The 17,238-nt window shown below is 40.1% G+C and overlaps 1 protein-coding gene across 5 annotated transcripts in view; it reads left to right on the forward strand.

Moving 5' to 3' along the window:
- The first annotated feature begins 8,522 nt into the window (after positions 1 to 8,522).
- CLXN (calaxin) overlaps positions 8,523 to 17,238 on the forward strand; it is a 20,740-nt gene continuing 12,024 nt past the window's right edge. For 3 of the 5 annotated variants that reach the window (XM_032758450.2, XM_032758448.2, XM_032758449.2), the window contains exons 1-4: positions 8,523 to 8,712; positions 13,171 to 13,275; positions 13,944 to 14,095; positions 14,677 to 14,781. In XM_032758450.2, the coding sequence (XP_032614341.1) occupies positions 8,655 to 8,712; positions 13,171 to 13,275; positions 13,944 to 14,095; positions 14,677 to 14,781 (420 nt within the window). In that variant the 5' untranslated portion in view covers positions 8,523 to 8,654. Of the gene's footprint in view, positions 8,713 to 12,299; positions 12,456 to 13,170; positions 13,276 to 13,943; positions 14,096 to 14,676; positions 14,782 to 17,238 lie in introns of all 5 variants that reach the window. The other 2 variants (XM_032758446.2, XM_032758447.2) reach the window with 1 other exon arrangement.

A 17,238-nucleotide genomic window follows, 5' to 3' on the forward strand; every position in this document is an offset into this window, starting at 1 on the left:
AAGACATCATTACCAAGAGTTTAGGAATGCAAGGTTGGTTTAACATTCCAGACTTAATCAACGTAATATATCACATTAGCAGACTAAAAGAGAAAAACCTATGATACAGAACCTCAATAGATACAGAAAAAGCATTTGAAAAAACTCATCATTCATTCAGGATAAAAAGTATCAACAAAGTAATAATAGATGTACTCTTATTCACCTTTTGAAGGGCATTGGAAAAAACCTATAGCTAGCATCAAACTTAATGGAAAAAAGCAAATGCTTTCCTTCCTCTGAAGGTGGGAACAAGCCAGGATGACAGTTCTCACCACTGCCATTCAGCGTTGTACCACAGGGTCTAGCCAGGCTAATAAAGGAAGATAAATTTTAAAAGACATACAGATAGTAAAGAAAGAAGTAAAACTGCCTTTATTTGTAGGTAATCTTAAGTAATCTACTACAAAAAATCTAATGGAGGTAATATGTGAGTTTGGCACAGTTCCAACATACATAGCCAATATAAAAATATCATATTATATTTCTATGTACTGTCGAAGAACAATAGAGTTATATTAAGCATTGCATTCATATTAGCATCAAAAATACTATGAATATAAAGGTTGTACCTAACAAAAGATGTGCAGACCTGTACACTTTAAACCTGAAAACAATGCCAAGAGAAACTAATGAAGACTTAAATAAATGAAGAGATACTTCATGTCCATAGATGAGAAAAACCAGTGTTTCTGAGATGTAATTTCTACCCAAATTACTATATAGGTATAATGCAATCCAAATAAAAATCTCAGCAGTATTTTTGTAGAAATGAACAAGCTGATTCTAAAATACATATAAAATAAAAGAATATTGACTAGGCAAAACAATTTTGAAAAAGAACTATCTTAAAGAACTTGCACTACCTGATTTAAAAACTAACAGTAAAACTACAAAAATCAACACAGTACAATACTGTAATAAGGACAGACACTGTGATCAATGGAACAGAATAGAAAGTCCAAAATTAAGTCCACGCTTATTAGGTTATTTGACCAAAAAAAATGCTAAGGTAATTCAATGGAATATGGATTGTCTTATTTTCTGATTTTCTGATATTGGATAGCCACATGAAAAATAATGAACATCAACACTTACCTTACACATATACAAAAATTAACTGAATGCACCAGGGATCTAAATGTAAGAGATAAAACTACAAACCATGTAGAAAACAAAGGAATGAAAATCTTTGTGGTTTTGGGTTAGGGAGAGATTTTTCAGATAGGATGCAAAAAGCATGAACCATAAAATTAAAATTCTGTAAATTGGACTTCATCAAAATTCAAAACTTTCATTTTTTTTCTTTCTTTTCTTCTTTTCTGAGAAGAGGTCTCGCTCTGTCATCCAGGCTGGAGTGCAGTAGTGTGATCTTAGTTCACTGCAGCCTCCAACTTCTGGGTTCAAGTGATTCTCATGCCTCAGCCTCCCAAGAAGCTAGGATTATAGGTGCCCGCCATGACACCCAGCTAATTTTTGTGTTTTTATTAGAGATGGGGTTTCACCATGTTGGTAAGGCTGGTTTTGAACTCCTGACCTCAAGTGATCAGCCCACCTCGGCCTCCCAAAGTGCTGGGATCACAGGCATGAGCCACTGCACCCAGCCAAAACTTTCACTTCTTAAATGCCACTGACAAGAGAACAAAAGATGTCACAGACTAATATCTGATAAAGATATTTCATCCATAAGAAAACATATAGCCCAATATTAAGAAGATAAATAGGCCAGGTGCAGTGACTTATGCCTGTGATCCCAGCAGTTTGGAAGACTGAGGTGGGTGGATCACCTGAGGTCAAGAGTTCAAGACCAGCCTGACCAACATGGCAAAACCCTGTCTCTACTAAAAATACAAAAATTAGCAGGCATGGTGGTAGGTGCCTGTAGTCCCAGCTACTCGGGAGGCTGAGGCAGGAGAATTGCTTGAACTTGGGAGGTGGAAGTTGCAGTGAGCCTAGATCATGCCACTGCACTCCAGCCTGGGTGACAAGAGTGAGACTCCCTCTCAAAAAAAAAAAAAGAAGATGAACAATCTATTATTCGTTAGGGAAATGCAAATTAAAACACAATGAAATGCCACTGCACACCCACCAGAATGACTAAAAGACTGGCAAGTCTAAGTGCTGCTGAGAAATAAAATAGACCATGATACATGCAACAGCATGAGTGAATCTCAAAAGCATGCTAAGTGAAAACGGCCAGATATGAAACCATAGGAGGCTACTAATATGACACACAAAAAAACCAAAAGGACAACGTGCACAGCAGTTACCAGGGCCCTGCTCCCCCAAGAGATTCCAATCTTTTATCATAATGCACAATCACATCTTATCTCATTATAACATTTAAGTAAGCAAACAAATTGAGACCTCCCACACTTTAGAGTTTAGAAAGTGTTCCCTGGACTAGCACATCCCAAGGACTGAATTCCTTTGTGGAACCATACTGTGCAGAGTTTGATCTTCCCAGCCTCATATATATAGACCACATTACCCATGTTCCGGCAAAAAGGGTCAGTGCCCAGCAAGTGGAGAGCAGGGGTAATTTGTCAGGCCCTAACATGACACACCTGGCTCAGAGCAGGCACCCAAAACTACTGTGTAGATGGATGTGTGGATTCAGCAAGTGCACCATGTGACACTTGATTCTAGGATTTGGATCATATGAAAAACGGCTACCCTGAAACAGACCGAACACATATTTACAAACATAAAGATAACAATGAGGACCAAATACTTCCTACATTTATGGATGTGAAATCGCTTTTTCTAATTTTCCAGTTTCTAGTACTAAAAAAAAAAAAATGAATTCCCCTAAATGTAACCCCATGTTAAAGATTACATCAGAGCAGGAAAAAGATTTCTTTTTAAACAGACTTGCATTTCTTAAGTGCTAGACAAAGTGTACTCTAAGTGGTTTGGTTGGCAACATTAATTTTAATGAAAGGATATATATATATTAAGGCACTTGCTCCAGGTACAGGCATTTGGTATTCCCCACCAACACAGGAGACAAGCAGAAAAAAACAAATCCAAAATTCCTTCCTATAGCACAACATACACCTAGAGTGGAAATCATAGGGAATTTGAATGACTGATAATAACACAGCTACTTTAAATTTGCAGATGTATCTCGGCTTCGCTTAGATCATCTGAAATATTGAGTAAACATAAAAAGATACAGTCATGCATTAGATTGATATGAAATTGCAGTTTTTTTGTAGTCAAAATGGTGGTCAACTGCTGACATTTTCATAAGGTCGACCTCGTGAAAGGACAGTGAGAGTATATGGATATCAACTTTAGTTTTGTTTCCAAGAATCATAAAGCTCAAAGCACTCTTAATAAATGACGTCCAACTTTCTCATTTTAAGTTTGCATTTGCAGGTTTGGGTGTAAATGAAAGTTTTCGAAAAACCCCAGATATCAGTGGGATAAATGAGACAAGCTAATTTCACATGCCTTTTGAGGAGTGCCCACAGTATGAGAGACACAGTTTCTTCTAGTTAATGCGACAGTCTGAGGGGCCCCAAGTCCCAGTGAACCTCATAGTCTAACAGGGCTGCTAGGGCTCCAGCCTTTAAAAACAGGGACTGGTCCGAGAAGAGGCATTCAAGCCTGGCAGATGCCACATATTGGAAAACCATGGAACCATGCTACTGGGTCTGGACTCCATCTTGCTGGCACTGGGAAGGCCTTTCAATATTAAGCAGGAGGAAGAAATGATTGGATCACTTTGGCAACCCAGCAGGCAGTTTTGAGGAGCACAAGATGGAATACAGCAGGCAAATTCAGGAAACAGGCAGGAGCATAGAGGATGAACAAAACAAGAGGTGCGGCAGTGGAGAGGGGAGCAGCACTTGTACTTTCCAAGAAGTGTAGAGAAGAATGGATAGAGCTCGTAAGATCATGGAAAGTTGATGATGGTCCAGATAATTTTGACTTTCTTCTGGCTATGAGTGAGTAGATTTGAAGAAATGGGTAGTTTTTTCTGGAGAATAACTACAGGACAAACAATATTTTCAGGGGAGTAGCAGGTTTAGGGAAGAAAGGTGGAGAGTTGGCTTTGTGGAAAGATGGACCTGGTAAGGTAAACATTCACTGTTGAAATGAGTTTTGTTGGATATGAGTGAAAGGGGTTAGAGAGTGCAGGCTAATAAACAGAGTCTACTAAAGGGGTAAGATGATTCAGGGTAGGCAATCTTGGGTGCTTCCTTTTCATTTAGGGAGCAAGAACTATGGAGTTGGGGGAAGTGGTTTAAACAATGGTTGCAAGTATTAGAAGTGATACCAGTTATTTTCTGGTTGACATTGCCTAAGAGGGCCAGGCATTGCCTGGTGGGGTCTGTGGGTAGGTCAGGTCCTGTTCTGTGCTTAGTGATGCTGATGAATTCCCTGGTTAGGGCTCAAGTATTGCAAGATGCCTTGGGCTTAGTAAGAAAAAGGTGTGGGTATCTTCTGTCTCTGAGGCAGCTTTGCAGGTAGTACAGTTGCCATGACTGTGGCTACGGTGGCTCATGACCCAGTGCTGAGGGGATCAAGCCCAGCACATTCAGCAGGATTTCTTGCTCAGCTCTGCCAGGTCTCGAAGAGCCAGATTCTTTACTGAAAACTTCAAACCTGCTGACATTATGGCTATCATAATAATTAACTGTCACAGGCCACATCTTAATTTACAATTCTGTAAATTACATGTTAAGATACAAGAATCCTATCCTTAGTAAACCTTAGGCATTTGTCTTACTGGCTGGTCACTTGATTACAGTAAAAAAAAAAAAATAGTCTAGAAATACGTCAATACCAGTGAATATCAAGTGTGAATTTTGGAGAAAGGTCAGTTTAAATGAAAGCTCTTCTATATTGCCCAGCTCCCTTTAAAGGCTCCATTGTGGTTACTGTACCAGGGACTCAGCCCCAGGGTGCTGCAGGGAAACCAGGGGTTCATTCCTGCTGGAGTGGTTCTCCCATCACTTTCCATCAATACAGACCACACAACACGGACCGTGTGGTCAAATTTCAGAGGTACAGACAGATGATAAACAAACAAATGCAGAGATACAGCAAGTGAAATAGACTTAAATATATGGAGAGAGAGAGAGAGAGAGAGAGAGAGAGAGAGATCATGTGATTTAGTCTAGTGGGAAGGAGAGGTTAGAAAAAACAAGTTGTTTCACACAGTAGCAAGTGCTAAAAAAATAGTATCAAGGAAGAGAATGGCTGGGTGGGGAAGGGTTCACTTCACATAGGGGATCAGAAAGAGCTCCTTGAAGAGTTGCCACTGGGAGTGGTTGGGGTGAAAAATATGCAGAAGTTGTGCATGAGACAGTGTTCTGTGGGTCTGAATACTGAGATTCTAGCTTGTCACCACAACCCTACAGCAAAGGGGAGAGTGACAAGCAGTGGAGATTTGGAGATTCGACCACCCAAACAACTGGTCACACATATAACTCTGATTTTTGTATCACTGTCTCCACAAAATAAAATTAGTAAAGTTGAATTTCTATTATGCAGGTAACTAACCTATTTCCCTTTTATTTAAGCAATTTTATAATAAATTTGTGATATACTTGGAGATCAATTCTATGATGTCATTTCCTCAACGGTTTCCAAAGGCCTTGATCATAAAAGGTCCACATTAGGGAAAACAATTTCATCAAGTCAAGGTCCAAGCTGTTTATCATGGCAACAATCCAGTGAATGCTGAGTTAAAGGGAAGATTGTTTTGCACACAAAACTAAAGGAAACATAGCATTAATAGTCACTTTAATGTACTTCTGTGTTTACGAAGTTATTCATCTTGAGGTTGCTTGGATTTTTGGAAAGTTCTATGATCATTTCATGCACAGTAAAATTTATGTCCAATACGAATTAGACACAATCCTTTATTATTCCATTATTGATTGATTAAATATGAAGTAGCCTCTTAGGCTTAATTGCCTTACTCTGAGAAAGCCCTTGGGGGAAATCAGTCCTGTGTCTACTCAGCATAAGCAACTAAAACTACAAATAGAAACTTCAACTTGCTTTGAAATGTTATTCACTGACTCAATCAGGCCTGCATCTTGTTTCTAAAGTCTAAAAATATTAAGTTCCAAAACTTCACAAGAATGTAATGAAAGCTCTGAAGTTTACCGATATGTTGACGAAACATACTCTAAATAAACACTGTGCTTTCCCTGAAAAAGATGGTAAGGCCTTATTGTAAGGTCAACTCTGCAAACCACTCTCTTAGATAAGTGAGATTCACAAAACAATGCATTTGCATAGATAGATAGATAGATAGATAGATAGATAGATAGATAGATAGACAGACAGACAGACAGTCAGACAGACAGATAGGTTTTTTGGCTAAAAGAACAACATGGAAGAAAGAACCGGAGGAGAAAAGAAGTGGAAGAGGAGGAGGTGACTTACAAAGTTTGCTCAACAGGTTAAGGAGTTTTGGCCTGGCATATTTTAATTTCAACAATCTGTGATATTGCCCCTACATCTTTTTATTTTTTTTTTAACTTTAAGGGAACATGGCTGCTGGGCTCTAGGCCTGAAACTCGTGAAGGAATAACTAATTAGCTCACCTATAGCAAGCACCCGGTGTATGCGATCTCCCCAGGCCACCAGAAATAACCACCAATGTGCTCACCACCAGCGCAGGCCTGCTCCCCAACACAGACCTAGTACATCAGATGGGGAGCCCACAGCATCTCTTAGTAATTACTGACAACCACTCTTTCGGTTCCTTGTCTCTTGAAGTGAGCAGTGCAGCAATCTCTAGGAATTAAGTATTTGCTACAGCTCTGTGATCTAACAGAAATGAATAAGGTGACACAGGTAAGTATAATTCAAATATGTCCAGTCTTTCCCTTTTGTTCTCTATGGTCTCAGGAATTTCACTCTTCTAGACAAGGAGATATGTAGAAACACTATTTAAAAAGACTACTGTTACAAACTCATAATCACCATCAATTCATGTCAGGTAACTGTTGTTAGGACATTTGCTTTAGGATAATACCATCCATGCCTTTACCAAGCACCCTTTGCTCTAGTTTCAAACAGCATCCCAATCCTTCATTCCATAAACAAATGAAACAGTAAAGAAAAACCAGAGGCCTCGACTTTGGAATTATTTCATTTGGATTATTACTCATGGTTAGTAGAATGTTTCTGCCTTCAGTCTAAAAATGGCAGTGTATGTAAAATAACATAGTTTGTAATTTTCCCCTCTGAAGTTAAACAAGCAGACACTCTAGAGAATACTGTAGATTTGGTGATCCTGGCTAAGCCACCCCTTTTTATTGCTGCCTTAGCTGAAAGAGGATATCCCCTCTGTGGTCAGGAAAAGCAGAAAGTCCTCCCACCCTGAAGATGTAAGGAATATCCTTTGTCTGCAGGCACAGTACCTGTCTTTCAAATAAGTAAAGGACAAAGGTTGCTGAGATATTTTCCGGAGAAGCAAGATTGGGCTGTACCCCACACCCAAGTGGTGGTGTCAGCCCGTTTTCATTGGGGGGAATGCCTATTTAAGCAGCATAAAAATTCCTGGTGGCTTTCCTCAGATTCCACAGACAACCTCCACCTTTTGAGAGTGAGATGAGAGCAGTGGGAAAAGAAAAAAAAAACTACAGTCACAAGCCACATGGCGCCATTTAAGTCAACGTCAGACAACATTAAGACGGTGGTCCCGTAAGAAGTAACACTGTACTGGAACACTGCACCTTCCCCAGAGTGCTTAGCACTCTGTTCTAACTGCCTGCAGCATTCCGTGCAGTGACCTGCTGTGCAGGGGTGCAGCCCAGAAGCAATGGGCTGTACCATACAGCCTGGCGTGTAGTAGGCAAGGCCATCGGGGTTTGTGCCGGTGCACCGTGAAGTGCGCCGTAATGAAATCTCCTAGTGACCTCGGAACGCATCCCCCTCCTTAGGCAACCCATGGCTGTATTCCAATTTCCCCTTGCTCTCAGAAACACAGCTAAAAGCTTGAAGACCTCAGGTGACAGACTGCCTCCTGTTACCGCACCAAGACTGACAGCCTAAGCAGTGGCTCTGCCGAAAGAGCAAGCTTCTCGCCCTCCGACAGGATCGTCCTCTGGACAGCACCTTGCCATTTTGTGACGCTCCTCCAGCCCCCAAGATGTCCAAAATCTTAGGCCTCCCCTTGAGGCGTGACGCTCACCACCCGAAACACCTCTCATACAGCGTGCACACCACATTTCAGATTTTAATGATTTACACTGCAATCAAGCAAAGAGGCTGTGAACTCAAAAGCCAGCAACAACTGAACATTTAAACTCCAACGTCAACAATCAGAATACAGCCTTCAAGGCGGCCAGCTGGGACCCTGCTGGCGGCACCGCGCACCCAGGACGGAGCGCGCGCCATCGCTGAGCCGATGGGCGGGGCCCAGCTGTTGCCTTGGCCACGTCGCGGGGAGCCTGGGAGCCCATCCGCAGCGGGCCCGAGCCGTTGCCTTGGCTACACCGTTTGTTAGGGCCGCGCACGAGATCAGTAACTGAGATCTCACCGCGTTGCCCCAGGACCAGGGCTCGCGGGGGCCCCGCGAGGGTCTCGGCAGCCGCGCGCCCCGAGGCCCCAGCCGCGGCCCGATTCTCTGAGCGCCAGGCATGAACCGCAAGAAGCTGCAGAAGCTGACGGACACCTTAACTAAAAATTGCAAGCATTGTAAGTAAGAATGTAGTGCTGGACAGGCCAAGGCTCCTGGGCCGAGCCTGGGTCCCACCCTGTGCTAAGGTCCGCTGTTGTGCCTGCTTCCCGCCTCCTGGGCCTCTGTGGGCTACCTACCGCCCCTCCAACCCGGCCCCTTAAGCAGAAGTCACAGAGGGAATCCCGGGGTGCTAGCTCCTTGGGTTTGATCTTAGGAACCCAGGCCTCTGCGTCTAGTGCTACCTACACTCCCACACATGCATTTACTTGCTTCTCCAAGCCTCTTCTTTTACCTGATAGAAACATGTGATGTTAGCCTCAGTGAGGTGTAAAATAAATGCTAAAACCCACTGGTCTCAAGAAAAGTAGCACCATCAACGTAGACCGTGCACTCACCCCGCTTTCTAGCTCGCACATACACCCGCAGGTCCAAGTTCTGGAAGCTTACCAAGAGACCCATAGGAGAAAACGTTGCTCAACTTCTCAACATCTTTAGGAGAGATTAGTTGTGTCATCTCATCTGTGCCTCAGAACAAGATTTGTTTGGAAACCAGAGTTCAGCACAACTAAACAAGTGGTAAAGAATGGGTTCCCAACTTTAGACTCCCACTTTCCAGTGGCCTCTGGTGTTGAAAGATAAAGGAGACTTTGCAGGTGACAAGATGAGCCCTATTTGAAGGCACCTGCTCTAATCTCGCGTTTGAAAGGGTGGTCCTAGAATTTCATGGGAAACTTTGAGTTTATATTCAGACTGAAAAACATAATTGCACTTTAGCAAGGAAGCCGTGGGTGTGGTTTAGATGAGAAAGATAATTGCCTGTCGAGCAAACTTAGAAGTTGTGTATGCTAATTGCAAAACTACTGGCCACTTGAAGAAACAGAAACAACAATCCCCCAAATATCCGAGTCGCTCAAAAAAGAAGGAATAAACATGTTGATGTAGTTTTAGAAATTATAAGATCTAGTGCATTCTAATTATCATTAGTATCTGATTTAATACCTGGTAAGAAATGCTCTCTTAGTGGATGGTGACATAAATGAATGTTATGGTGTGTGTACGCATCTTAAAATGTTTAGGAAAAAAATCCTGTAATTTAAGGTATTATTATACTACTATACTCTGATGAGAGTTTTGTTCTGTTATTGTTTTTCTTAAAACACTTTCATTTCTGGGAGAATAGGTATTCTAGTAAACATCTAGTAAACATTTTTGATGAATATTCAAAAACATTGCAATAGCTGCTATACACAATACTGATTTTGTCCCTTTCCGTAAGTTTGAATTTGATTTAGTCTCTGTTCAGTGAGTTTGAATGCATTGCAAACAATCATTCTGTGAACAATCAAAAGGTGAGTGTATATTTTTAAAGGTAAGTAAAAATATGGCAGGAAAAAGTCTGCTCTTGATTTTTTTTCTTTACTAAAAAATTTTTAATGAGTCTTACAAACTTAGATGGTTATTAGTTAAAGTCTATAGAAATAGTTATAAGTCATGGACATTATAATAATTTTAAATTTTCTTTAACAGAAGAACTTTCCCCTAAAGTTAAATTTTGTTTTAGTTGCAAGACAATAAAGCTATCAAGATTCAATGGATAAATTTTGTAGAATCAAAGAAGAGTGAAAGATCTTAAGAGAGCATCTAGTTCATGCCCCGTTCTACAGATATGTTCTGCAGGACACATTTACAGCATTCCAAGAAGATGAAAACTTATTCTTGAATTTTCTTCAGTTCCATTTAATATTGTATTCTAGAATTTAAGAAATGTTTAGCAATAAAAGTTTTATTATCGCTAACCTTTGATCCTTTGGGTAATAAATTAAACTAATTTTTAAAAATTTTTATTTCAGCTGAGAAGGAAAAATGGCTAACCAACATCCCCTCTGCTACCATTTTATATACATGAACAGAGTACATCATTCTTCATGCAGGCTTTTCTTCCCCAACCACTAACAGCTCTTGCTTTTTAAGAGGTTTGTGTGTGTGTGTATGTGGTTACATATAACATGAAATTTACTATTTTAACCATTTTGAGTGCTTAATTTCATGGCATTAAGTACATTCACACTGTTCTGCTTCCATCACCACCATCCACCTCCGTAACTTTTTCATTGTCCCCAGTGGAAACTCTACCCATTAAATGTTAACTCACCATTCCCTCCTCATCCTAGCCCCTGGCAACTACCATTCTACTTTGTCTCTATAAATCTGACTAAGTACCTTATATAAGAGGAATCATACAATATGTGTCCTTTTCTGTCTGGCTTATTTGACTTAGTGCAACGTCCATAAATGTTCATCTATGTGTCAGAATTTCCTTCCTTTTTAAGGCTGAATGATATTTCATTGTATGAATATGCCACATTTTGTCTATCCATTCCTCCATTGATGGACTCTTGCATCTGTCTTTTGACTGTTATGAATAATGACACTATGAACATTGTTGTACAGGTTCCTGCTTTCAGTTCTTCTGAGTATGTAAATAGAACTAGAATTCCTGGATCACACGATAATTGTGTTTAATTTTTATGAGGAGCTATCTCATACTGTTTTCCACAGTGACTAACAGCTGTTTTTGAGATCATAACCATTATATTGTTTCCTCCTATTTATTTGCTGAATCTTTTTTCCCAGAGTTTTTACTGTTTCTCTTTAAATGTGGTTCTCCAAACCAGAAATCCCACAAATGCCTGTACTGACCTCTAGGATAAGGTGTGATTTTTCCATTCCTAGATGCTGTCTTCTGTTATACACACACAGGTTTTGTCTTTGTTTGTTAAAATGCTCAATCACAGTTTCAACTGGTTTCAAAATAAATTTTCCCCAACTTCCGCCCATACTTGGTATTTGGACTTTTATATTATCAAGACCAGGCAATAACCCTTCCACCTACATTCTCAAGTGGGGATTGGAACGCAAATAATTAACTTGGTATTTATAACCATGGTCCTTTATACAATAATGTGTATGAGCAAGTATCTGTGTGTGTATATATCCTTTAAATAAAAATTTCCTTCCTCCAAACTATTACTGAATAGTTGCATGTTAATTTTTACACAATCCTCAAGAAGAGCCATATTGGGTGCTAAAATATGCTTTAAAGCTTTTTTATTGGAAAACTGGTGACTCTAGTTTCCAAAATCTGGCTTATGAATTCATGAAGCCTAAAGTGAAATGAAAATTGTTACCTAGTTCTCATGAACCTGACATCTATTTCCAGGGAAAAGAAGTTGTAAATCTCATGAATGCCATAGTAAAACTACCGAGAAGAAGTTACCATTCTTTAATCTTACCATTCTTATTTTGAGTCATATTTCTACCAGCCTTGTAGAGTTTAGAATCCAACACCACCATCATTATTCTAGTAACTTGGCTAATAGTATCGTGTTTTTTCCCTAAACATGGGAATTCCTGTTTGGAGGGTATGCTACTTTTTTTATTTCTATTAAGTTAAGGGTCATGAATCTCAAAACAGGAGAGTCTTCTATTGACAATTGCCTATTTGATGTCTTTGATGTTGTTTGTCTGTAAACTTATTGCAAAATTTAAATTAGAACTTAAAGATTAAGAATTCATTTTTGTTATATCTATTTTATTCTTTCAGTTAATAAATTTGAAGTGAACTGTCTTATAAAGCTTTTTTATGACTTGGTGGGAGGAGTAGAGAGGCAAGGTCTGGTTAATGGACTGGATCGTAATGCATTTCGAAACATCCTGCATGTGACATTTGGAATGACAGATGACATGATTATGGACAGAGGTAAGAGATGCACAAGATTCAAATTAGCTAGATCCAGCCATAACTGAAAAAAAAAAAGGGTTTGGTGCTTGGACATCCTCTTGGTAGGAAGCTTAGTGTTTTGCATTCCCAGTGTCATTGGAATATACAAATTTAATTTTGAAAAGATCATAGAAAAGGAGGTAATATTGGCTTTATTTTGTGTATTTAAGAAGATGACAAAGTCATGTTGACTAACTACCTTTCTCTTACCTTATATCAGAAAACCTAAAACATTTCGATTTCTACTGAATAAACATAATAAATAGAATAGTTTTAAAAGGACATTTACATTCTTTACATCATAGAAGATATTTCAGTGACAAGATATAATTCTATGCATCAAGTAATGACTTGAGTAACAAAAATATAAAGTATTTTATTTATATTAGTATATTTAACATCTAATTAATATGATCAACATATTTTATAGCAACATACTTATTATTAAATAATGATTAATATACTTAGACTTTGAGAATTGTATTTGTTCCCACAAAAACATTTTAAAAATTGAATGTTTAATTAGAGTTTCATGATATTATGATGTCTTAGTTTCCTCTTTCGTCAAATGAGAATATTGGACTGTACAAGCTGAAGTGTTCTCTTAATTTTAAAAGTGAGTGATGCCAATGTAGATACTTTACTGAGAGTTATCATGCAGGACAGGTGTTCCATTTAACCTCTCTCCCTTTAGTATTCCGAAGTTTTGATAAAGATAATGATGGCTGTGTAAATGTATTGGAGTGGATTCACGGATTATCACTGTTTCTTCGAGGATCTTTGGAAGAAAAAATGAAATGTAAGATTGCAGGTTGTCCTATTGGTTCGTACATTATGAATAACATATCTAAAGCACTTAAATCAGTGTCCTTCAACCCAGAGAGTAAAGTGGGTTTGTTGGTTGGCTGGTTAGTTGGTTTGAATCCCACTAGCCTATTTTATGGAATGAATTCAAGTCAATAAAATATGAAAGAAAGTTAATAAAAAGAAAACTCAAGTGATTCTGAGGAGTAATTTATGCCCAGGAATACTCCATAGGCATTACTACACACGCTAATTATGTACATATACATTTATATATTAAGCATTTGACAGATTTCATTACTTGAATTGTAACCATAAAACTAGAGAATATTGATTCAAGTGTTCTTATTCTTAATTAACTCTCAATTAATTCTGATGAACTCTGCTTATGAGCCATATTTCAGTCAGTTTTCCAAGAGTTTCAAGGTGAAGATATTCAAGTTACTGTTCGTTGGTATGCTTTTTCATAATTGAGAGTCAGGAAATATTTTCTAAGGATTATTGTATATATCCTACTATACATTGACACTTACAAAGGAAATCAGGCTGCACTAAGACCTGTGGGTACAGCATCAAGATAGAACTTGGCCCTGAAAACTTTATCAGAGAAAATATTACCTTACTGATAGCATCAAATTCATAATTTGTTATTTTTTTTAAAAGATTGCTTTGAAGTGTTTGATTTGAATGGTGATGGATTCATTTCAAAGGAGGAAATGTTTCACATGTTGAAGAACAGCCTTCTCAAACAGCCATCTGAGGAAGACCCTGATGAAGGAATTAAAGATTTGGTTGAAATAACACTTAAGAAAATGGTAAATATGGGTAATGTCAAGTTTTCTATTAAAATTTGTGGGCCAGATATGGGCTAGAAATAAGAATTCAAATTATTATAATTTTCAATTCCCTGCTTGCTTAAATAAAACACATAAATTATGCTCCTCAATATAATATTAATAGTTCTTTTCAATTTCACCACCTAACCTCTTATTTTTCTAGCACTTTTTTTTTTTTTTTTTTGAGACAGGGTCTCGCTCTGTCACCCAGACTGGAGTGCAGTGGCATGATCACAGCTCACTACATCATCAAACTCTCAGGCTCAAGCAATTCTCCTGCCTCAGCCTCCCAAGTATCTGGGACTACAGGTGCACACCACCATGCCCAGCTAATTTTTTTTTTTAATAGAGATGAGGTCTCACTATGTTGCCCAGGATGGTCTCAAACTTCTGGCCTCAAGGAATCACCTCGCCTTAGCCTCCCAAAGTGCTATGATTACAGGCCTGAGCCACCGTCCCCAGCCTAGCACATTTTTTTAAATTAACACTTGACTATGAAAAGGGCATGTATTTGCAGTAATCATTGTATGTGTTGCCTAACATGTTTCTCATTCCTCTAGGATCATGACCATGATGGGAAGCTGTCTTTTGCAGACTATGAACTGGCTGTGAGAGAAGAGACTCTTCTACTGGAGGCCTTTGGGCCATGTCTTCCTGATCCAAAGGTACTGATATGACTTTCCCTGAACAGTAACCAAAGTAGAATGTAGAACAACCCAGTACTTCTTGATTTAATGGGTAGTGGATCAGACAAATCCTGTCCACCCAGAAAGAATACCTTTTAAATACAGAAAGCCCACTGAATAACCTGCTGATTCATTTCATGGTACTGTTGTGGTCCGGTGCTGTGTTTCGTTCATTAACTCATTTATGTCAGAAACAATTAATGAGGTTTAATGTGTGCCAGAAGCACAGATGAAAGGCTCAGTGGTTTTACTCAAGGGCTCATATTTTCCGGTGAAAATAATTACACAGGAGTATGATACGTATTATTACAATGATACTTAATTACTTTTATGTTCTTCATCAATGCCAGGCAACGTTATAAACACTAAGCCTCATATTGCCTCATTTAATCCCCATAACAACCCTGTGAAGTAGGTAGTAATATTAGCCTCATTTTCCAGATGAGGAAACCAAGGCTTGGAGAGTTTAGGCACCTTGTCCAAGTTTACTCACTTATTAGTGGAATACCCTGGGTACTCTGGTGCCAGAGTCATAGAGATATGTGTAGAGTGTTGTGAAACTTGAGAAGAGGTCATCTACACAGCTGTATGGGAGGACTGGTAAATGGCTGGTAGGGCAGGAAGCTTATCAGAGTAACTGGTTTTCAAAGGACAAAATAGCCAGGTCAGATGGGGAAAAATAATCTGAGCAATGGATGATGTATGCACAAAAGAGAGACAGAGAGAGACAGAGAGAGAGAAAGAAAGAGAGATGGAGCAAGAGATGCAAGTGCATCTGCACTGGACGAGGTTTTGGTGTGCTCTGAGGCTGGTGATGAGGCTGCAGAAGCACAGCTTGTGGAGCTTGGAGCTCAGATTTAGTCTTGAAGGTGATGAGGCATCCCTGGAAGATTGAGGCAGGTGGTGTGATGTGATATAGAAACAGTATCACTCTTCCCAGCCCTAGCATGTGTCTCCTGCCGCCTACTCAACATGTCCACTTAGATCTCCTCAACACATTTTTTACTTTTTCCCAAAACTCACCCCTCCCCCAGTCTTCCCTATCTCAATAAGTGGCAACCACATATGCCCAGTTGTTCAGTCAAAACCTAGGGGCCATCTTTAATTTCTCTCTTTTAACACTGTTAGCTACACCTCCAAAATATGTCCTTGAATATAGCCTCTTCTCTTCACATCTGTTCGCCGCCTCTCTAAGTTAAGCCACTGTCACATGTTACCTAGCCTAGATTGTTAGCTTTCTGGCTTCCACTGTCATCCCCTACTGATTTTTCTCTAAAATATCCAGTATGTTTAAAATGCAAATGCTGTCAGGCCCCTCCCATGCTCAAAACCCCCCAGAGGGTTCTGAAGTGGACCCAGTGGGCCATTTCCCTCTCTCTACCCACATGTCCTATCATCTCCCTTCTCTCTTGCTGCTGGAGCCACAGCTTCTGGCTCATGTGCCTCCTCCATGCCTGTGTGCTTGCTGCTGCCTCTGTCCAGAAGCCCTTTCCGCAGACCCTCCTGGGCCTCATTTTCTCACTTCATCCAGTCTCTGCTCCAATGCCACTTCCTCACAGAGCCCTGTCTTGACCATCTTAACAATCTTCCCTCTTCATCCCCTAGCCCTGCTTTCTTTCTTTTTCTTAGCAGCTCTTTTTATTACCTAGGTATATCTGTCTCACTATGTAGATGTCAGCTCACTGAGGCCAGGAACTTAGTCTTTGTTTCACTGTGTTTCCCCATTCCCTGTGTGTAGCACATGGTGTGTGTCTAGTAATGAGAGATGGATGGATGGATGGATGGGGTGGGTGGATGGATGGATGGATGGATGGATGGAAGGATGGATGGATGGGTGATGTGGATGTGTGGGTGGGTAGATGGATGTGTGAATGGGTGAATGGATGAATGGATGGTTGAGGTGAGTGGGTAGATGGATGGATGGGTGTGTGGATGGATGGATGGATGGATGGATGGATGGATGGATGGATGGATGGATGATTGGATGGATAGATGAGGTGGATGGATGGATGGATGATGGATGGATGGATGATGAACTGGGTTGATGGGTGAGTTGGGTGGGTAAGTGGGTAGATGGATGGTGGATGGATGGATGGACGATGGATGGATGGATGAATGATGAACTGGGTTGATGGGTGAGGTGGGTGCGTAAGTGGGTAGATGGATGAGTGGATGGATGGATGGGTGAGGTGAGTAGATGGATGGGTGAGGTTGGTGTGTGGGTAGATGGATGGGTGGATGGGTGGATGGATGGATGCATGGATGGATGAGGTGGGTGGATGGGTGAGGTGGATGGGTGGGTAGATGGATGGGTAGATGAAAAGATGAGTGGGTGGGTGGAAGGACGGATGGATGGGTGAGGTGAATGTGTGGGTAGGTAGATGGATGGATAGATGGGTGGATGGATGGATGGATGGATGGATGGATGGATGGATG

This window comes from Hylobates moloch, unplaced genomic scaffold (assembly GCF_009828535.3).
Source record: "Hylobates moloch isolate HMO894 unplaced genomic scaffold, HMol_V3 SCAFFOLD_9, whole genome shotgun sequence".
NCBI classification, from domain to species: domain Eukaryota; kingdom Metazoa; phylum Chordata; class Mammalia; order Primates; family Hylobatidae; genus Hylobates; species Hylobates moloch.